The 21,888-nt window shown below is 43.7% G+C and overlaps 5 protein-coding genes, 1 long non-coding RNA gene and 1 other non-coding gene across 7 annotated transcripts; 2 read left to right on the forward strand and 5 right to left on the reverse strand.

Annotated features, from left to right (window-relative positions):
• Positions 1-127: 127 nt before the first annotated feature.
• Positions 128-6,401, forward strand: LOC119129129 (pre-mRNA-splicing factor ATP-dependent RNA helicase DHX15). The gene is made up of 14 exons (XM_037262197.1): positions 128-293; positions 1,150-1,498; positions 1,577-1,770; positions 1,848-2,007; positions 2,367-2,585; positions 2,885-3,052; positions 3,365-3,451; positions 3,570-3,719; positions 3,794-3,902; positions 3,997-4,188; positions 5,092-5,214; positions 5,298-5,488; positions 5,729-5,898; positions 5,977-6,401. Exons 1-14 carry the CDS (start codon positions 232-234, stop codon positions 6,092-6,094), a joined length of 2,292 nt encoding a protein of 763 aa, XP_037118092.1. The 5' UTR covers positions 128-231; the 3' UTR covers positions 6,095-6,401.
• On the reverse strand, positions 6,358-10,424 carry LOC119129136 (solute carrier family 22 member 7-like). The gene is made up of 10 exons (XM_037262210.1): positions 9,928-10,424; positions 9,751-9,854; positions 8,766-8,920; positions 8,429-8,597; positions 7,789-7,912; positions 7,602-7,711; positions 7,304-7,518; positions 7,122-7,230; positions 6,654-6,986; positions 6,358-6,532 (listed from the first exon to the last, which is right to left on the reverse strand). The coding sequence occupies exons 1-9, from the start codon at positions 10,297-10,299 to the stop codon at positions 6,776-6,778; spliced, it is 1,569 nt and encodes a 522-aa protein (XP_037118105.1). The 5' UTR covers positions 10,300-10,424; the 3' UTR covers positions 6,358-6,532; positions 6,654-6,775.
• A 233-nt stretch (positions 10,425-10,657) lies between these two features.
• On the forward strand, positions 10,658-14,019 carry LOC119129207. The gene is made up of 2 exons (XR_005099145.1): positions 10,658-10,917; positions 13,492-14,019. It is a non-coding gene; the product is annotated as an uncharacterized LOC119129207 (long non-coding RNA).
• On the reverse strand, positions 11,954-12,791 carry LOC119129201 (signal peptidase complex subunit 3-like). Its single transcript, XM_037262297.1, has one exon. It carries the CDS (start codon positions 12,604-12,606, stop codon positions 12,064-12,066), a length of 543 nt encoding a protein of 180 aa, XP_037118192.1. The 5' UTR covers positions 12,607-12,791; the 3' UTR covers positions 11,954-12,063.
• A 127-nt stretch (positions 14,020-14,146) lies between the features above and the next one.
• On the reverse strand, positions 14,147-17,852 carry LOC119129143 (solute carrier family 22 member 7-like). Its single transcript, XM_037262221.1, has 9 exons — positions 17,276-17,852; positions 17,099-17,202; positions 16,412-16,566; positions 16,118-16,286; positions 15,640-15,763; positions 15,452-15,561; positions 15,155-15,369; positions 14,976-15,084; positions 14,147-14,477 (listed from the first exon to the last, which is right to left on the reverse strand). Exons 1-9 carry the CDS (start codon positions 17,645-17,647, stop codon positions 14,267-14,269), a joined length of 1,569 nt encoding a protein of 522 aa, XP_037118116.1. The 5' UTR covers positions 17,648-17,852; the 3' UTR covers positions 14,147-14,266.
• Positions 17,853-18,229: 377 nt separating this feature from the next.
• ndnl2 (necdin-like 2) lies at positions 18,230-21,697 on the reverse strand. The gene is made up of 10 exons (XM_037262251.1): positions 21,445-21,697; positions 20,895-21,014; positions 20,763-20,826; positions 20,271-20,350; positions 20,034-20,128; positions 19,883-19,959; positions 19,774-19,816; positions 19,642-19,704; positions 19,072-19,186; positions 18,230-18,518 (listed from the first exon to the last, which is right to left on the reverse strand). Exons 1-10 carry the CDS (start codon positions 21,493-21,495, stop codon positions 18,426-18,428), a joined length of 801 nt encoding a protein of 266 aa, XP_037118146.1. The 5' UTR covers positions 21,496-21,697; the 3' UTR covers positions 18,230-18,425.
• On the reverse strand, positions 19,409-19,544 carry LOC119130242. The gene has a single exon (XR_005099387.1). It is a non-coding gene; the product is annotated as a small nucleolar RNA SNORA11 (small nucleolar RNA).
• Positions 21,698-21,888: the final 191 nt, after the last annotated feature.

Raw genomic sequence — 21,888 nt, forward strand, 5'->3', positions numbered from 1 at the left:
CTTTTATTACAGCGGGGAGATTTAATGTTTGTAAATTGGCATTTCGGACCCGAAGCTGCGAAATAGAAACATTCTTACTCCCGACCACCTAGCGGCGGTAATGCAACTACGACGCTACTGAACAGAATACAAACAAGGAAGAACCCAATGAGGAAACGCCGTTGCATTAAACCGGGTGAAGTAGTGGCCGCCGTTATTGATTTGTAAAAGGTACGCCGTTTTCTCACAAAGATGTCCAAAAGACATCGTTTGGATTTGGGTGATGACTACTCCAGTAAGAAGAGATCCGAAGGGTAGGTGTGACGCTAAACGAACGCGTCCATTGAAACATTTTAGGCGCTCGCGGGCTGTTGCGAGTTGGCTCGAAGCCTACGTTGTGATTTAATGGGAATAGAGATAAATAGCTAACCTTAGCGGTCTGTGCTGGTGGTGGTCACTCTGCGACATGCTGGTTAGATAATCTTTATTGCGCCCAAGGTGATACGTGAACGTTTTGGAGTGTTTTGCATTAGCTCGCATCACGATACGAATTTGAGGCACGTGTATGAAGTTAGCGGGATGCTAGCAGCCATACCTGCTAGCTAAGCTAACTAGCTAGCACGCTAGCCCAAGCGGCAAACGAGAGCATTTTGTTAAATTACGTCTTTAAAGCCGTTCATGCCATGGTCTACGTATATCAAAATTGTACAAATTACGCCCCGTTAAATATCTTTAATACAGTATCTTGTCAGGCAGTGTATTCAAAATATAATCCCCGCATTTCCCAGTACAATCTAATATTGGCTCAACTGTCATGAGAAAGAGGTCAGCTTGCCTGTTAAATTTGTATTAAAAGCAGAGAGATCAACCAACATATAATTTCAGAGGCTTCAATTTCGGGCTTTAAACCAAAGTTTTCGATATTTTTTTATTTTTTTATTCTTCTTCACTAAAATCCGATTTCACTCATTAGTAGAAAAGCAAGTGGCAATGACCTTAGTCAACAACAGGTTATAGTTTATTTTAATTATTCTAGTGTTCTAGGTTTTTATTTCTCTTCAGAAACAAGTTTTGAAACCGTAATAATCGACCCAACGCCATTTCGAAGTATATGTAAACATCAGCAGACAATATGACTAATTTAACATTGCATTTAATTGACACTGACAGGCGTGACAGAGACTCAGATCGAGACCGTGGGGATCATTCCAGAGACAGGGACAGAGACCGGGATCGTGATCGTGACAGAGACCGGGACCGTGAGAGAGATGTGAAGTCTTCAAGTGCACCACCTAAAAGCACACCGCCCATCATCACCATGCCTCAGCTGAAGCAGATGGCCATGCAGCAGCAGATCAATCCATTCACCAACCTGCCGCACACGCCTCGCTATTATGAGATCCTTAAGAAAAGGTTACAGCTTCCCGTTTGGGAATACAAGGAAAACTTCAGTGACATCATCACACGCCATCAGAGCTTTGTCCTTGTTGGAGAGACTGGCTCCGGCAAGACAACACAGGTGAGAAAACCCACACACGAAAATGTAATCCAACTGAAATTGCATTGGAATTCATGGGAATTTTGCTTTTACCTGTAGATTCCTCAGTGGTGTGTGGACATTATAAGGAGCATTCCTGGTCCGAAGAGGGCTGTCGCTTGTACTCAACCAAGGAGAGTGGCAGCCATGAGCGTGGCCCAAAGAGTGGCAGACGAAATGGACGTGATGCTTGGACAGGAAGTGGGCTACTCCATCCGATTTGAAGACTGCAGTTCTGCCAAAACAATTCTAAAGTAAGTCGCTGGCTCCATTCAATTATTTTCAACACAACACATATCCACCTGTCTGATTCCATCTCCTTTTTGTTTAGGTACATGACAGATGGTATGTTGCTAAGAGAGGCGATGAATGACCCTCTTCTGGAGAGATACGGTGTGATTATACTGGATGAGGCCCACGAACGAACACTAGCCACTGATATTCTGATGGGAGTGCTGAAGGAGGTGGTGCGTCAGCGAGCAGATCTGAAGGTTTGTATGTCCTTGCATATTTGGAACTTGAGGAGCCACTCATTCAAACTAATCTCCAATCCCGATGTTGTTCGCCGTTACAGTTGGCATGGAGCGATATAGTTTTGTTTCAAAGTTAGCATGAAAGAAGCAGCCAAATTAAATTTTATGGCAAGACCCCATGAAATATACTTACATGTGCTGAAACCTTTTCAATCAGAGTTCATTTATGTTTTCTAGTCTTCTGAGGCTCTTACTAATTGCATTAAAAAAAGACTAAGTCAAAGTAATTGAGCAATTTTTTTTTATATTCAAGAAAATTTGAAGGGGAGATATTTGCTATGGAAGAAGCTCATCAAGGATGTTCTCTTTTTGCTCAGGTGATAGTTATGAGTGCTACTCTGGATGCAGGGAAGTTCCAAGTGTACTTTGACAGTTGCCCCCTGTTGACGATTCCCGGCCGTACGCACCCGGTAGAGATCTTCTACACGCCTGAGCCGGAGCGAGACTACCTCGAGGCTGCCATTCGCACAGTCATCCAGATTCACATGTGCGAGGAAGACGAGGGCGATTGTCTTCTCTTCCTCACCGGTCAAGAGGTGAGAGCATGCTTGACATTTAAACTCAAACATGGCATTGTCCTTAAAACCTCTTTCAACTGTACAGTCAGTATCTCAGGAAAAATTCTTTGTAAGTATTGAAATTTACCGCCAAGAGTTACCTGTTGAAGATGGCACCTAATGAGAGGGAACAGGAAAATATGATAGTCATGAAGAGATGTTTGACACACAGTTTTGTTCGATGTCCAAATTATACCACTTGAATGGCGTTCGACTTAGATTTCACCAGTGTTGTCAGTTCCTTTAATGTCCTTAAAAATAAATGTTTTCCTCTGTAGGAAATTGATGAAGCGTGCAAACGAATCAAGCGTGAGGTTGATGACCTCGGGCCTGAAGTTGGGGACATCAAAATTATTCCACTGTATTCCACATTGCCACCACAGCAGCAGCAGAGGATCTTTGAGCCGCCACCCCCACGGAAACCCAATGGTGCTATAGGAAGAAAGGTATATTGGTTTAATAATTCAAGTTTGACCTAAGGCTAGGTGCAAAGTGCATCCTCACTGATGTGCACTGCTCAAACTGTCGACGTACAAAAGCTACACATGAAGCTACAATATTGCACACATACCAGCAGCAATAGAAATTGGTGGTTTACACCAAGTATTCTTTTCTCAAGTGCAGTGTGACTCCCTCACTTGCCAATTAACTTGAGGTAATTTTAAATTTAACTTTAAAACAAAAACTTGCCAGAAAAAAATACTTCAAAACTTGTTCATCGATTCATATTGATTTAACTGTTTGTTTGTTTGTTTTAGGTTGTGGTATCGACAAATATTGCTGAAACCTCTCTAACGATTGACGGCGTAGTCTTTGTCATCGATCCTGGCTTTGCCAAACAGAAGGTGGGCTGTGCAGCAGAACTTAATGTGGAGCAGCCCAAATTTGTTTGAGATGGGCAAATCTCACTTGAATCTTATACACAGTATATTGGATATAATGTGATTACAAATTTGTCTGCAGGTGTACAACCCTCGTATCCGAGTGGAGTCGCTGCTTGTCACAGCCATCAGTAAGGCTTCTGCCCAGCAGAGGGCAGGACGAGCTGGCAGAACCCGTCCAGGGAAATGTTTCCGCCTTTATACAGAAAAAGCCTACAAAACAGAGATGCAGGTGACAGGCTCAAATGCTGTTCTTCCTTTTCAATAGCTCCTCTAAGATTATACTGATCATGCTTTCCTTTTCAGGATAACACGTATCCAGAAATCCTGCGTTCAAATTTGGGGTCTGTGGTGCTGCAACTCAAAAAGTTGGGCATCGATGACCTCGTGCACTTTGACTTCATGGATCCACCAGGTGAGACTGTCCAGTGTACAAAGCGCTCAAATCAGTGAGGTGGACGGTGTCTCATCCCTGATTGTGTTGTCATACCTCTTTGACCTCCTTGCAGCTCCTGAGACACTGATGAGAGCCCTGGAGCTACTCAACTACTTGGCGGCTCTCAATGATGACGGTGACCTGACTGAGCTGGGTTCCATGATGGCAGAGTTCCCCCTCGACCCCCAGCTGGCTAAGATGGTCATCGCAAGTTGCGAGTTCAACTGCTCCAATGAGATCCTTTCCATCACCGCTATGTTGTCAGGTAATGGCCAGGACTGGGCCCGCTCAGAGTCCCTGATGAATCCACATCAATTCACATGGGTTCAAAGGGTCTCAATACTTGAGCAGAGAAGAACTGTTAATCCAAAAATAAAATACGAAATTAAGTTGAAGCGTGCTGTTTTTCGTTTGAGCATCAAGTAATAGAATTTCCAAGGCAACTCCGAATAAATGAATGCGTCTGTTAAGGGTGGAATATGTTGAATATGTCGTATACTCAGACGTCACAGGCCAGCGCTTGGATTTCACGTCTGAAAATTGGTGGTTCTGCTGTATCATTTTTGTGTACTACGGCACTATTAGTGTGCGTCATTTCAGCTTTCAAACTATTCGAACTTCCCCCACAAAAAAGTCCCAAATGTCTTTGAGAGGCTAAAGGATGGAAATTGATGCATTTTAATAGTAACTAAACAGTTTCAGATCCTTAAGATGAGAAAATGTAAATGTCTTGTGAATTTTACACAGTGCAGAGAAGTGTTAACAAACTTGCCAAATTTAAATGAATAGTATATTGAATCAGACTTAGAAAAATCAAGACCTTCACTTGGCAATCAGGCGCTGTGGCCATGTTAGCTGAACCCTTAGCATGTGCACAAATTGTTTGATCCGCAAAAATGTATCCACTTAAACTCTCCGGTGACTCGAAAACTTCTATGCAATGACTAGAAGCGCAAGAAAACTTTTGCTTTCCAGATGTGCTTTAATGAACTTCCCCCAACCGTCTCTGAGCTAAGGCTGCAGACACCCCCCCCCCCCCCCCCCCTCGATAGAGCTTGTGGTTGTGCCACTCCCAGCTATCACCGCTTAGGCTTTTCTCTATCGTGTTGTGAATTTTTGACTCATCCCTGTGGGCGGCTTTGTTGGGGCCCATACCAACCTTGTTTAGTCCCACAGTGTTTTGTTCGCCCCACGGAGGCTAAGAAGGCCGCCGACGAGTCCAAGATGAGGTTCGCCCACATCGACGGCGACCACTTGACACTGCTCAATGTCTACCACGCCTTCAAGCAAAGTGAGTGTCAGTCACTAAGCTGGTCCACAACACAAGGCGTTGCGCATGCCTGTCACTGTCAATGACCTTTTTGTCCTCTTCAGACCATGAGGCGAACCAGTGGTGCTATGACAACTTTGTCAACTACCGCTCGTTGATGTCAGCCGACAACGTGCGGCAGCAGCTGTCCAGGATCATGGATCGCTTCAATCTGCCCCGCCGGAGCACAGAGTTCACCAGTCGAGACTACTACATCAATATCCGCAGAGCGCTCTGCACCGGCTTCTTCATGCAGGTTGGTAATGCCGGTGCGCAACGCGGTGGTCGACGTTCGGACCGTCGGCCTTTTTCCCCAGCTCCAACAAATACTAGCTTCATTAAGTGTTTGTTTTCAAACCAAATCCACCAAAGCATTTGGACAGGTCCTCACTTCTGAAGTTTATTTTCTTAAATGTAGTGAATTCAGCCTGGATACTGTTTGGCTCAATTGACCGGATTTTACAAGACATTGACTTGCTTGCTGTCTGTGCTGCAGGTGGCTCATCTGGAACGAACCGGTCATTACCTCACAGTCAAAGACAACCAAGTGGTCCAACTGCACCCATCAACAGTCTTGGACCACAAGCCCGAATGGGTGCTCTACAACGAATTTGTTCTCACCACCAAGAACTACATTCGCACTTGCACAGACATTAAACCAGAGTGGTGAGCCAAATTAATTGATAGGGTCATGGTCGTCCGTCAGTTCAAGTGTGGTTTCTCATGCTGTCTCTTGTGTTGCAGGCTGGTCAAGATTGCCCCACAGTACTACGAAATGAGTAACTTCCCACAATGTGAAGCTAAACGACAGCTGGAGCGAATCGTTGCCAAACTAGAGAGCAAAGAGTATTCCCAGTACTAAACGTTAACCAATAACTGTCCTGAAAAAATGACAGCATACCATATAGTTTTAGATCTTTCTGTATCATCGTATCTTAAAACTGTTGACTCTTTAGCATTTGGATTTTTTTTTTTTTTATATATATATTTTTTTGTTAGCTTTCAGTTGTCTCCCACATTGTCCATTCTTCAACTGTAATGCCAGAAAGAAATATCAGCAAGCATTGGATCACTATAAATATTTTCAAAAGAAGCATTGTTTTGATGTTTTCCTGTAGGAAGTTGTTGAGTGCTGGCTTTGTTTCTTTATTAAAGGAGCTTTGACTTACTACACCTTGATGCTTTAAATACTAATGTGAATGTCATGACAGAAATGCACTTAATGTGTTACACATCAACTTCATTCTAAAGCATTCATTTACCAGTTGGATCCACAAAAGATCAAGTTACCTGATAAAAGTCAAAGTCTGCTTTATTGTCAATTTCTTCACATGCCAAGACACACAAAGAGATCGAAATAACGTTCCCACTATCCCACGGTGACAAGACAGTACACAATATACACACAAGTAAACAACAAGCTGCAAGGCTTCATGAGTGAGAATGTGTGAGAGAAACAGGATGACAAAGGCAGTGGTCCGACTTCACAAGCTATGATGAAATTCTAATCAGGTAACATTACAGGGAGAACCAAAGTTTGGGCTTATTTTTTCCCTTCAACATCCTCAATTGTCTCTGGCAGGCCGTGGCCGCGTGTCTCTGACAGCTGCGATGCCAGGATTGCTGCCAGGACAGCTGAGGAGAACAAGACGAGTTGGGGCAGGTCCTTCCAGATGTCATCCAGTAAAAGGATCAGAGGAGCGAGGGCCACACCCATTCGGGCCATAGATGAGTTGAAGCCCATCCCGTTTTGTCTTGAACATAAAAATTACAGCACAGATTGTTTAGTATTGTGACTGGCACTATGTGTGTAACTTTTAGATGCTGAAATAAAGGCAGTATAGAAACTTACAACCTGCTGATGAAAAAAGTAAGGTATGTAAGCGCACCTGACAACAGTGGGAAACAATTCAGAAGAGTAGAGCACTATGGTACAAAATGATGCTGAAGAAAAGCCTTTTCCTACGACTGCCACCATTGTTCTCAGGGTGGACATATCTGGGGGAAAGTCACGGGAATCATTAAGTATGACAACATCTGGATCAATCCTTGGAAATGCCATGACACCAACCTTTTGGTATCAAAATGTTGATTCCGAGAGAGACAGCAAGCATGGTCAACATTCCCACCTGCGTGCGCTTCCTGCCAATCCTGTCCAGTAAGAAGAAACTGGACAATTTGCCCGGCACTTCAGCTGATGAGTAGAGCAACTGAGTGAGGTAGACATTGAGGCCAAAGCCGCTGATATTGAAGGTGATGCCGTAGAATGCAATTGCTATGGTGAACCTAGGAACGACAGAGTGCGCTGTAACATTGGGTAACCCAAACCCACAATTGGATGTGGAGAAAAAAAAAAATTGTGCGCAGACCAAAGAGAACCAGTGCACAAGGACAGTCTTCTCATTTTAGGTGTTCTCATCAAGTCCAAGTAGGAATACACTCGACTTTTCTTCTCTGTCACCACGATGGAGGACAGAGTCTGGAAACAGTCAAAGGAATAATCTTGGTGACTTTTGAGAATTAGAACATTACCATCATTATGAGAATAATGCGAACCTCAGGTTGAAGTCCAGGGCACAACGCCTCAGTGCCGTTTATTTTGGCACATTTGACGAGACACAAATGAGCTTCCTCCAGCTTTCCGTTGGCAATGAGCCATCGAGCTGACTCAGGCATCCACCTGGATGTCGAAGGCAAAAAATACTGCGTTTAGTTTTGAGGGCCAGAATATTGAAAATTGACTTCCTATGATTTGTATACAAGTACTTTGATTTCTGGAACAATTGCTCACAGCTGCAGTGTGAAAGTAAAATTCTCGTTTGATACGACGTCCCGTGGTCCGCAAAAGTTGAATCAAGGAAATTGGACAGACTTTAGGTTTAAAGGTTAACATCTTCAACCACCCAAAACACTCCAGTGTCCCTGATTGGACTTTAGCACACAACCATAATCTGGATGAATAAGAATTCACGCAGTCACTATGTCCACAATGTCTCGTTTACTAAATAACAGAGGGGTTGTGCAAAACAACCCAGGTTTGTAGAGGATCAGACCTATTTGGACAGTTGATTTGAATGTTTTGCACAAAAAAGTGGGGAAAAAATATAAAGAGAGAGAAAAAAGAAATTTTCAAAAAATATTTAAAGAAATGTGATGCATATACATACATTGTATAATTTGGTCTATTTTGTTATACCTCCAAGTAAAGACACCCAGGAGGACGGGCAAAGTGACAGCAACAGTCAACCACCTCCAGTCCTTCACAAGGTAAGCAATGGGTACAAAGCAAATGCTCCCAAATGTCCAGGAAAGACTGTCAAAAATTCCAACCGTCTTTCTGTGCTCTATGTCCACCCACTCCACACCTGGTTGAAGAATACAAGGGCACACACACACACACACACACACACACACACACACACACACACACACACACACACACACACACATGTAGGATGGATAAATGAAACAACTCCGCAAATAATGGTTGAGTGGAACATAAAATGTCATTTGATGATCTAAAATGATTGTACAGAGAACCAAAGAGACGATGACGATGCCAGTAATGCAAAAGCCGGTAAGGAATCTCAGCACTGCAAACATCAGGAAGGATGTGGCGAAAGCACTGGCGAGAGCAAACAGCATTCCAGAGAGATAAGATGTCAGCAGCATGATCCTCCGACCGAACCTGAGCAGGAGGACCAAGGAAGTCAACACATGGCAATCAAGAGGTCAGCTAACCCTTCCTGTACATTTATTGGTCAAAGTCAAATGATTCCTCGTGGTGCGGATGGAGGGTTGGACTTTGTGCAAGCACCATTCATTGGCAGTCTGGACACACCTGCTCTTTTGTCAGTACAAAGAAATAGTCGCTAGATGTGTTGCTCACTTGGCAGCATTAAGTAACCCTCGCTTTGTCCCGATGCTTTAGCGCTTCCCGTGGTCGTCATGGTAACAAAAGCCACACTAGATTTGCAGAAGACAGTACCTCAGCCTGCATTCTTTGTGTGTTTTGAAAGACCAATTGATGTGAGAGACCTTTTATATAGGCACATGGGAACTGTTTGAAAATGTGAACAATCACATCATCTTTATTTTCAATTGACAGTAAGTACAAGGCAAAATGGCCGTCCACTGAGATGGATGGAAACAGGTGGATTTTTTGCTTATTTCGCATTCTACAAGTGCAATATTTATCATCATAATAATAATATGTTTAGACTAGTAAGGGTGGATAGAACATGTTATTGCAATGTGAAAAAAAATGACTTGACTACCCTTTAATTTGTCCAGAGCCCCTCAAATGATGACATAATGACTTGTTTTTTGTTTGTTTTTATGACCTCACAAATTACGGTAAAATCAGATATTTGAATAAAATTTTCATGGACAGATTTGTGTGCAAGCATGATCATAACTTTCTCAGGGAGACCATATAAGGAATCAAAATTTAACCATGAAAGCCATCATCTCTGTGCAGTCAAGTCAACGTGAAAAGCAATGATGGCATTATGTTACCTGTCACTCAGACTTCCAAAAGTCACAGCTCCAAACATTACGCCAACAAAGAAGATAGTAGCCGTGGATTGGCTTCTGCTTCTTTGATCACACACCAGATCCCACTAATACAAACACATTCACATGTTTACAGGGGAAAAACAATGACAAAATGTAAAACAATGTAATGTAGGTCACCTGGGTGGCCAGTGTGGATTTGAAGGTAGTGTTATCATACACCCACCCATCCAGACAGGGCAAGGTGAGCACCTGAGTGACGTCAGACGTGTTGAAAAGCAGATGATACTGAGGCTCGGCGAACATCCGACAGGAGCTACGGGTGCCGTCCTCCTCCAGTGGGATGCTGACGGCGAGCCTGTCTGCCTGGGACAGATTCGGGAAGAGCCCTCCGGCAGCGACAAGGCAGTGGTGCGCAGGAACCGCCGCGATGAAGCTGTTGAGCAGAAAGTGGCAGGGCAGTGTGAAGCGACCTATGAAGCTGATGGCCACTATCATCTTCTGGAACCTCCCGAATCCGCCGACGTCGGCGATAATGTCCTCGAACTTCATGATGAGCGCCGGTGTGTGCTCCAGACATACACGCGCAGAGAGTGCAGCAATCCCACGCAAGAAAGGAGTAATTGAGACTCCTGGACCTCTTATCCAGTTTAGCAAGGCACAAAGGCCACTTCATACTTTCCACATCCACGTGTTTTCAAGAGTGGGCGTTACTTCGTGTGATGTTACATCGTCTTCCAGCCTTTGCACAAGGATCGCGCAGACCCCCTGTGGTCTTCCATGTGCGACTCAAGTTTTGCGAACAATTAAGTGATGCACGGATCGATTGTGATCCTTAAGATCAGGGGATGCTTTGAGAATAATTGTCAATTTGTTTGTCTATGTGAAGCCCTTTGAGACTGCTTGTGATTTAGGGCTATACAAATAAACTTGACTTGACTTGACTTGACTTGACTTGACATGACTTGATCCTAGATGTCGATATCACTTAATAGTCACTTAACAGATAATAGTGACAGATTTCAAAATAACTTGTGTAGAGGTGAAAAACCACCTCGCTGGATTTAGTGTCATGTGTGTGTCAGGGTCCGGGAGGTTTTTCCCTTATCCACATGGGGGCAGCCGTGAGCAGAGTGGAGGAGGACCCAGAGGTGTGGCTGATCCCCACAGGTATGGCTGATCAGGCTCGTTAGGGGAAGGCTTTTAAGGAGCGTGCCGCCAGCCGCTCATCGCCTGAGGGTCTGCCTATGCGATCTCCTCTACGGCCACGCCTTTAGCAATTATCCAAGTCAACCCTACTTGTCTATGCTGAGTCTCCGGTCTACCTGTTTGATCTTTGCCTTGTTTTCCACAAACTCTGACTCTTTGTTCCCTTCCAGCTCTTGGATCCCCCGACTTGGACCTCCAACTGGCTCCACTCTGCTCAGACCGAACCACTCACGCTCCACCATCACAGCTCTAATTCTGTGCCCCTGGCTCGGACCCCCAGCGCTATTGCTTCCTCACTCCCTTCAATACAAACTCCACATCCATCTGGGACTCCTGATCGGTTTCTGCATGTGGGTCAAACAATTCGCTAAAACTATGACAGTGAGTCCACACAAGAGCTCATCCCTTCCTCTTCCACACACACACACACACACACACACACACACACACACACACACACACACACACACACACACACACACACACACACACACACACACACACCTCTGCTCAGCCAAATTTATTGTGACTTAATCATGTCACACACCAACATGATGGAAATTGACTCCTACAGTACTAAGACCACAGGCCAGTCATTTTCATCAATGCACATTATTATTAACAGTATTTTGATGTTTTCCTGTAGGGAATTGTTGACTGCTGGCTTTGTTTCTTTAATATAGGAGCTTTGACTTACTACATCTGGATGCTTTAAATACCAATGTGAATGTCATGACAGCAATGGACTTGATGTCATACAAATCAACTTCATTCTAAAGTGTTCATTTACCAGTTGAACCAAGATAAAAAGGCTTCATGAGTGGCTTCAAGGCTTCATGAATGAGGATGTTAAGCTGATAATAGCACCTTGCAGTCGGCAAAAAAATCACATTTGATCTAGCAAAGACTATACATACACAAGAGGTGCAATGTCAAAGCAAAGCCCTATCAAAGAAGCCTTGATGTTGTAAACTGGCAAAGAATATACACAAGAGGGTGCAAAATGTTCCTTTCAGCAGTCTCCTTTATTCCACAGCCATACGTTATGATTGTACAAAGCCCGCAAATCAAGAATGGGCTGTAAACGTCGAGCTTCAACTTTGTGTCTCACAAATAGCTGGTGGGAGTCTCATATGTCTTGGGAAAGGGCAGACTGGTGTATCCATTCCCGGGTACAATGGCCAGACTTCCAGCGACGGGAATGACGTTCCATGACAGCGTCAGGGTGATGTTCTCGTGGGCCCTCAGTCCGTTTCCGTCATCGCAGAAGAAGTATTTGGATTTTTGGTCTCTGAGGTACAGCGTGTCTTTTCCTCGATAGACAGTCTTGTCCCAAAGCATCACCTGGTTCAAAACATTTTTCGGTGTCGCGTACTCGGCATACACAAAGATATAGAGTTGTAGGACATTCCAGTTGAATACCGGCTGCAAATCGGCCGAGAGGTCAAAGGTGATGTAAACCATATCACAGGGCTCCCCGAATCCGGTCACGTTGTAGACATTTCTCAGCATGACTTTGGTGACACGGATGTCCACGGGAACGCTTGTGTCGATCAACACGGTGGTGATATAACAGCCGAAGGCTAAGGTCATCATCACGTTGGTCGAGAAGTCGAAACAGTTGTTGGCTCTCGAACAAACAGAGTTCATGACTTCGAAGGTGAAGATCGGCACCAGTCAAAATAAGGCAAGCGCATCCGTATGCCAGCCTCTCTCATATGACACCGCTTTGCTCGGTATCGGAAGTGGCTTTCATATGTCACCGCGATGCTCGGTGCTCGGAGCGCGTCGCGGATTGGCTGTAGGGTCGCCAAACACGGAAGTGACGTTTGAAGCTTTCGAGCAAAGACATTTCACCAGCATATTTATTTAGTTATTTTGCACGTTTGTGTCGCTCTATCCTATACAATTTCAATGTGCAACTTTGCCATCAAAGCATTATGGTTTGGGGGGGGGTATAGTTTTATTTGCCCTCGTGCCCGAAAGCCGGTCGTTGATTGGCTGCGGTCTCGCCGAATGCGGAAGTGACGTCGCCGCTGCCGCCGTTTAAGCGCTTGACAGTCGAGCGTCTGTCTCTCTCGCTCGCTCAACCGTACTGTGCTGTGCTGAGCTGAGCTGAGCTGCCTCCTTGGAAACAACAACAATGGCGACCTTGTCGGCGCCCCTGTCGTGTCTGCTGACACAGGGGAAGGCCACCCTGCTCTGTCGTCATGTCTTGAAGGCTTCCCACCACCATTTCCGCGCGGTGTCCAGCGGGCGCAGTGGACTGCTTTCCCGTCAGTCCCTCCCGACACGGACCGACAGCGCAGCGTCGGTGTGCAGCAGCTCGGCGGAGAGCTTGTGGTCGGGAAGGCTTTTAAGGAGCGTGCCGCCAGCCGCTCATCGCCTGAGGGTCTGCCTATGCGATCTCCTCTACGGCCACGCCTTTAGCAATTATCCAAGTCAACCCTACTTGTCTATGCTGAGTCTCCGGTCTACCTGTTTGATCTTCGCCTTGTTTTCCACGAACTCTGACTCTTTGCTGTTCCCTTCCAGCTCTTGGATCCCCTGACTTGGACCGCCGACCGGCTCCACTCTGCTCAGACCGAACCACTCACGCTCCACAATCACAGCTCTAATTCCGTGCCCCTGGCTCGGACCCCCAGCACTATTGCTTCCTCACTCCCTTCAATACAAACTCCACATCCATCTGGGACTCCTGATCGGTTTCTGCATGTGGGTCAAACACTCGCTAAAACTATGACAGAGTCCACACAAGAGAGCTCATCCCTTCCTCTTACACACACACCTCTGCTCAGCCAAATTTATTGTGACTTAATCATGTCACACACCAACATGATGGAAATTGACTCCTACAGTACTAAGACCACAGGCCAGTCATTCTCATCAATGCACATTATTAACAGTATTGTTTTGATGTTTTCCTGTAGGGAATTGTTGACTGCTGGCTTTGTTTCTTTAATATAGGAGCTTTGACTTACTACATCTGGATGCTTTAAATACCAATGTGAATGTCATGACAGCAATGCACTTGATGTCATACAAATCAACTTCATTCTAAAGTGTTCATTTACCAGTTGAACCAAGATAAAAAGGCTTCATGAGTGGCTTCAAGGCTCCATGAATGAGGATGTTAAGCTGATAATAGCACCTTGCAGTCGGCAAAAAAATCACATTTGATCTCTTATACTTGGTCTTGTACAGACGTTCTCCCTGAAAGTTAAACGAGATGACAAAGGTGTTGGTCCAGCTTCACAAGCTATGATGAAATTCTAATCCTGTAACAGTACAGGTAGAACCACAGTTCGGCCTATTTTCTCCCCTCAACATCCTCAATTGTCTCTGGCAGGCAGCGGCCGCGTGTCTCTGGCAACTGCGATGCCAGGATTGCTGCAAGGACAGCTGAGGAGAACAAGACGAGTTGGGGCAGGTCCTTCCAGACGTCATCCAGTAAAAGGACCAGAGGAGTGAGGGCCACACCCATTCGGGACACAGATGAGTTGTAGCCCATCCCGTTTTGCCTTTAACATAAAAATTACAGTACAGACCGTTTAGAATCATGACTGGCACGATGAGTGCCAGTAACTGCACGGATGGAAACAAGTCACTACCTGGTTAGAGGAAGCTAGTTTTGGGCAAAAGGTGAGGTGTGCCCAGAGCTGCTCTAGAATTTAAGTAAATAAAAGCCTTGGACGTATCGCTCAGCAGTTTAAAATGATCAAATTGTAATTTTGTTTTCCTCAATATAGGACGTGTGAGTTAATATGTAATCAAGGTTCTCTTCCTGTTTTTTTTTTTTTTTTTTAAATCAAACATACAATACAATACATTTATCACATTTATAAGTTTTGCTTTTATATGCTGAAATAAAGGTAAATAAACCATGAAATAATAGGAGACATTCCTGTTTACTTCGAGTTAATGTCCTAAACACATCTTGAATAGAAAAACAGGCCTTTATTTCAAACTGCAGAAACCTACAACCTGCTGATGAAAAAATGTACGGTATGTAAGCGCACCTGACAACAGTAGGAAACAATTCAGAAGAGTAGAGCACTATGGTACAAGATGATGCTGAAGCAAAGCCTTGTCCTATGACTGCCACCATTGTTCTCAGGGTTGACATATCTGGGGGAAAGTCACGGGAATCATTCAGTATGACATCTTGATCAATAATTGGAAATGCCATGACACCAACCTTTTGGTATCAAAATGTTGATTCCGAGAGAGACAGCAAGCATGGTCAACATTCCCACCTGCGTGCGCTTCCTGCCAATCCTGTCCAGTAAGAAGAAACTGGACAATTTGCCCGGCACTTCAGCTGATGAGTAGAGCAATTGAGTGAGGTAGACATTGAGGCCAAAGCCGCTGATATTGAAGAGGGTGCCGTAGAATGCAACGGCTATGGCGAACCTAGGAAAGAGAGAGTGCGCTGTAACATTGGGTAACCCAAACCCACAATTGGATGTGGAGAAAAAAAAAATTGTGCACAGACCAAATAGAACCAGTGCACAAGGACACTCTTCTCATTTTAGGCGTTCTCATCAGGTCCAAGTAGGAATACACTCGACTTTTCTTCTCTGTCACCACGATGGAGGACAGAGTCTGGAAACAGTCAAAGGAATAATCTTGGTGACTTAGTGAGAATTAGAACATTACCATCATTATGAGAATAATGCGAGCCTCAGGTTGAAGTCCATGGCACAACGTCTCAGTGCCGTTTATTTTGGCACATTTGACGAGACACAAATGAGCTTCCTCCAGCTTTCCGTTGGCAATGAGCCATCGCGCTGACTCAGGCATCCACCTGGGGGTCGAAGGCAAAAAATAAATAAATAAAAAGTTAACTTCTTCAAACACTCCAGTGTCCTTGATTGGACTTTTGCACACAACCATAATCTGGATGAATCAGAATCTGCACAGTCACTATGTCCACAATGTCTCATTTACTAAATAACAGAGGGGTTGTGCAAAACAACCCAGGTTTGTAGAGGATCAGACCTATTTGGACAGTTGATGTGAATGTTTTGCACAAAAAGTGGGGAAAATTGGGGAAAAAAATAATAAAAATTGAAAAAGAGAAAAAAGAAATTTTCAAAACATATTTAAAGAAATCTGATGCATATACATACATTGTGTATTTTGATCTATTTTGTTATACCTCCACGTAAAGACACCAAAGAGGATGGGCAAAGTGACGGCAACGGTCAACCACCTCCAGTCGTTCACAAGGTAAGCAATGGGTACGAAGCAAATGCTCCCAAATGTCCAGGAAAAGCTGTCAAGAATTCCAACCGTCTTTCTGTGCTCTATGTCCACCCACTCCACACCTGGTTGAAGAATACAAGGGCACACACACACACACACATATGTAAGGATGGATAAATGAAGCAACTCCTCAAATAATGGTTGAGTTGAACATAAAATGTCATCTGATGATCTAAAATGACTGTACAGAGAACCAAAGAGACGATGACTATGCCAGTCATGCAAAAGCCGGTAAGGAATCTCAGCACTGCGAACATCAGGAAGGATGTGGCGAAAGCACTGGCGAGAGCAAACAGCATTCCAGAGAGATAAGATGTTAGCAGCATGATCCTCCGACCGAACCTGAGCAGGAGGACCAAGGAAGTCAACACATGGCAATCAAGACCAATCGATGTGAGAGAACTTTTATATAGGCACTTGGGAACTGTTTGAAAATGTGAACAATCGCATCATCTTAATTTTCAATTGACAGTAAGCACAAGACAAATAGCCGCCCGCTGAGATGGCAAGAAACAGGTGGATTTTTTGCTTATTTCGTATTCTACAAGTGCAATATTTATCATCATAATATGTTTAGACTAGTAAGGGTGGACAGAACATGTTATTGCAATGTGAAAAAAAATGACTTGACTACCCTTTAATTTGTCCAGAGCCCCTCAAATGATGACATAATGACTTTTTTTTTTTTTTTTATGACCTCACAAATTACGGTAAAATCAAATATTTAAAGAAAATATCCGTGGACAAATCTGTGTACAAGCATGATCATAACTTTCTCAGGGAGTCCTTATAGGGAATCAAAATCTAACCATAAAATGCCATCAATCTCTCAGCAATCAAGTCAACGTGAAAAGCAATGATTGCATTATGTTACCTGTCACTCAGACTTCCAAAAGTCACAGATCCAAACATTACGCCAATAAAGAAGATACTGGCCGTGGATTGGCTTCTGCTTTTTTTATCACACACCAGGTCCCACTAATACAAACACATTTATATGTTTACAGGGGAAAACCAATGATAAAATGTAAAACAATGTAATGTAGGTCACCTGGGTGGCCAGAGTGGATTTGAAGGTAATGTTATCATACACCCACCCATCCAGACAGGGCAAGGTGAGCACCTGAGTGACGTCAGACATGTTGAAAAGCAGATGATACTGAGGTTCGGCGAACATCCGACAGGAGCTGCGGGTGCCGTCCTCCTCCAGTGGGATGCTGACGGCGAGCCTGTCTGCCTGGGACAGATTCGGGAAGAGCCCTCCGGCAGCGACAAGGCAGTGGTGCGCAGGAACCGCCGCGATGAAGCTATTGAGCAGAAAGTGGCAGGCCAGTGTTAAGCGACTTATGAAGCTGATGATCACTATCATCTTCTGGAACCTCCCGAATCCGCCGACGTCAGAGATAATGTCCTCGAACTTCATGATAAGCGCCGGTGTGTGCTCCAGACATACACGCGCAAAGAGCGCAACATTCCCACGCAATAAATGAGTAATCGAGACCCTTGAACCTCTTATCCAGTTTTGCAAGGCACAAAGGCCACTTCATACTTTCCACATCCACGTGTCTTCAAGAGTGGGCGTTACTTCATGTGATGTTACATGGTCTTCCAGCCTTTGCACAAGGATCGCGCAGACCCCCTGTGGTCTTCCACGTGCAACACAAGTTTTGCGAATAATTAAGTGATGCACGGATCGATTGTGATCGTAGATGTCAAATATCAATTCGATGGGTAAAGAAAAAAATATCAATGACAGTAAAAGTATGGTTGAGAATTTGGCTAGAAATGTCTGTGTACATACCTTGATATCGCAATAAGTAAATAATAATACATTGTTTGACCCAACGTATTGTATTTAAGGCAACACTGGGCCTAATTTTATGTGGTATGATTAGCTGGCAAGCAGTTCCCCTGCCTATTGCCCAAAAACAGCTAGCTTGGCGTCACGGACGTGAGGATTAGTCAGAAAATGAATGGATGGAGGACAGGACAAACCATAGCAAAATATATGCAAACATATTTTATTTAAAAAAACAGGTGGAAATGTTAAAAGTTAACAAATAAAAACATTCCAAACTGATCTAAGCTGTTCGGTATCGAAGGTTTAAAGAAGGGCAACTAAAACATGCCAACATGGTAAGGACAAAAATTTTAAAGCTTTCACAAACAAACAAACACATAAAAAGTTATAAGGCTAAAATTCATCTTCGGCTGCTCGAGCTTGGCTGGCTGTCTTGAGTCTTGTGAGCTTCTGCGTACTGATGTTTCCAATTTCGAGGATCCTGGTCATGAAGCTGACAAGCAAACAAACAAACACATCAGTGGCAAGTCAAATTTTCACTCAGACACAAAAACACTTTTTTGCAATTTTTATCTTATCACCTTAAATGTTGGCGTACCACCTAGCAACGAGTCTCCAGCATGGCTATACGCTGACACTCATTAACAAAGTAAAGATGAGCAATCCTATTGCTTTTAAAATTTAACATTAACACTGCATACATAGATGTGGTTGCATGTATCATATGACAATAATCAAGGATGGGCTAACCAGAAGGAAAATGCAGGCAATTGCCTTGAAAATTCCAACATGTCGCCCAAATGTCTCAAGAAAATTGATTCACATTTTAAAATTTTGACAATTTATAATCCTTAATTGACCACATTTAAAATGTTTTGTGATAAATTTTCACTTGAAAGGAGTACAACAGAATAACAGTTAGGTTGGCAAAAAACTTAAACTGGCAGATAATAGTGACAGATTTCAAAAGAACTTGTGTTGAGGCTCAAATAAAAATGCAGAAATGACAAATGACATCACTGTCATCACACTAGTTTGATACATACTTCTGCTACAAATTGAAGGATTTTGGCCTTGGAGACTTCCTTGTCAGCACGCGGACCCCAGAGAAAATTGTGTTCGGGTGGGTCACTGTGGGGGATGAGCACATACTCCAGATACCTGAGTACACACACACACACACACACACACACACACACACACACACACACACACACACACACACACACACACACACACACACACACACACACACACACACACACACACACACACACACACACACACACACACACACACACACACATAGGAGCTCTAAATGTATTTTTCTATAAAGAGAGATTCCAACATCTGCATTGCAGTGGTGACCAATTGGTTAAAAAAATGTGTGGAGTATGTGCAAATGCAGACACATGCTGACTTCAAGGCTGCATGCATGTATGCACTCCTCCATGTTGCTGTATGGTGTGGTATAAACCAGACTCTATGGTCTTACAGGATCTGGCTCTGAACACACCAGCGCTGAATCTCAGATGAACAGAAAATGTATGAAAGATGTAAATAAATAAAATGGATTAACATCAAAATTGCGGTGCCATCGCAAGCGCCATCATTACCGTTGTCGCACAAACTCATCTGTGACCATCTTCTTGACGTCGCCGAAGTCCTCGTGTTTCTTCCTGCAAATACGGTTCGTGTCGTCACCGAGTCGAAGTCAAGCATCGGTGGATAAATGACGGAAATCTTACGTGGGGTTAATGCGGAGTTTTTCGAGCATGTTCCATATCAGGCCTGCGGGTGCAAATACATTTGAGAGCGTCACGGCAGGGACATGGCAGAGGCATTGTGGCGGCTTACTTTCTTTGGCCACGCCCCGTTTCATGAAGATGACACTCAGGATGAAAAAGAGCAGTCCCGTCTTCCGGTTGGCCAAGCTGTGGTGAACATGTCAAACAAATGAGTCACTTTGAAGGCTTTCAAAAGGCAAAACCATCTGTGGAGGATTTACCAGAAGGACGGTCCTCCAGCTGTTGCCTCAAACTTATTGATGAGGATGTACAATTGATTCTTTGTGTCTATATTGACCAATTTAAGGCCAAAAACCTGAACAGAGGATATTTAACAAGTGTCAGAAATAATAACTTCGGAACAAAGTAACTCTTACCTATTCTACAAAAACAACAGTAATACACAGTCATTGTTGGTCCGTTTACAACAAAGTATCCATATTTTGCTCCAGACAAACCTGTTCAAAGGTGTGGGTCACTCTCTTCATGATCTCAGGGTAGACATTTCGGTATTCTTTGATCACATTTTTCACCAAGTCTGAAACCAAAACAAATCAGCCTGGTCAAATTGCATTGCTGTCCGAATAGAAAATGTTGTTGCGATGGACAGATCTGGAAGTGGTAGCACTGTGTGCTCAGCTCTGCCTCACAGTTGAGGTTCAGCATTAAAAATTTGGCTCCGGCCTTCCTATGTTCGTAGACATGTTCTCCTTGCGCTTGCATGGATGCTGTACCGCCAATGAGGCCTCCCGTCACATTCATGCCTGTCTATATGTAAAATTTGGTTGACAAGTCCACAGGGTATATCACCTCTCACCAGATGAGGAGGAATTGAGAAAATTGATGGATGGTATGCAAAAGTATAACAGGGGGGAAAAAAATCTACAGTATTATAAAGTGCAGAGCTGAACTTAAACCTGTGGAGCAGTTGTGTTGTGACTTCCATGTACCTGCACGCCGTATGGGTATCTTCTTCTGATCTTTTACCAGGATGTACTGGACCACCTCAGTTATCTGGAGAAAACATCAAGCAATTTGCGTGAAACTAAAAATGGTCTAATATTGGTTATTAGTGTGCGTACCTTTTGGTCAACTTGTGAAGGCGAGAGCTTCTCGAGGTTTCTCTGGACCTGTGACACACTCGGCTGAGTGAACGTTGCATCTTCATCCTCACCCACAGCGCCCGATGAGCTTTGTGGTCTCTGTGAGAGAGAACAAAGTTGGCACGATTGGTGTCAGAGAAAGGAAAGAAAGAAAATTTGCATTTTTTTCAGCTCATCATTTTCATTTTGTTCCACAACTTCAAGGGCCCACTATGATAGCTCATATTTAAAATGTAATGGATTTGATCAAGTACAAATGCCTCTTAACTGCGCTATAATACGTCCCTTACAATGCATTTAGCTAATTTATAGATTCTTAATTTGTTTTTCTCTGTGCATGTTTGAATGCCAAATTAAACCACCGATCAATCTTGCTGCCATGTTGTTGACTTTCGGTGCGTGTGTGCGTTTGTATAAAGTTACATACATAACTAGAAAAGGAAATATTACAATGATGAGGGTCATTTCTCGTTTTATTGCAAAATAATTAATATGAATTTAATGATCTCGCAAATATGAGACGACTTACTTTTCTCTGTGAGGATCTCTGAGTATTGGACAATCTCTTTCGCTGCGACATAGCGCCACACTGGTTTTGCGGGGGGGTGGAAAAGGACTTAAAACATTACTCGTACGCAAAAAGCTGATGAGAAGCTGTTAGCCAACGTGCGCTTTCTCTGACAATAAAACTTCCCGCTGTTGCGATAAAGATACGCCTGCACTGCTGCAGCCAAGCGAACCGGCGGCGTGCCTACGTGGCGGCCATCTTGAAAGGGGCAACTTTCCAACCAGACCATTAATCCATGGACATCGAAATTCAGTAGTTTACTTTTACTATTATTATTATTATTATTATTACAACGCTACTATTGGCACAATGACAGGATGAGAACACAACAATAGGGCACTGATTAATAACAAAGATGATCAATTAAAAAGATAAAGACACGAAATCAAAAGAAATAAATTTCCA

This window comes from Syngnathus acus, chromosome 1, assembly GCF_901709675.1.
Source record: "Syngnathus acus chromosome 1, fSynAcu1.2, whole genome shotgun sequence".
Lineage (NCBI taxonomy): Eukaryota > Metazoa > Chordata > Actinopteri > Syngnathiformes > Syngnathidae > Syngnathus > Syngnathus acus.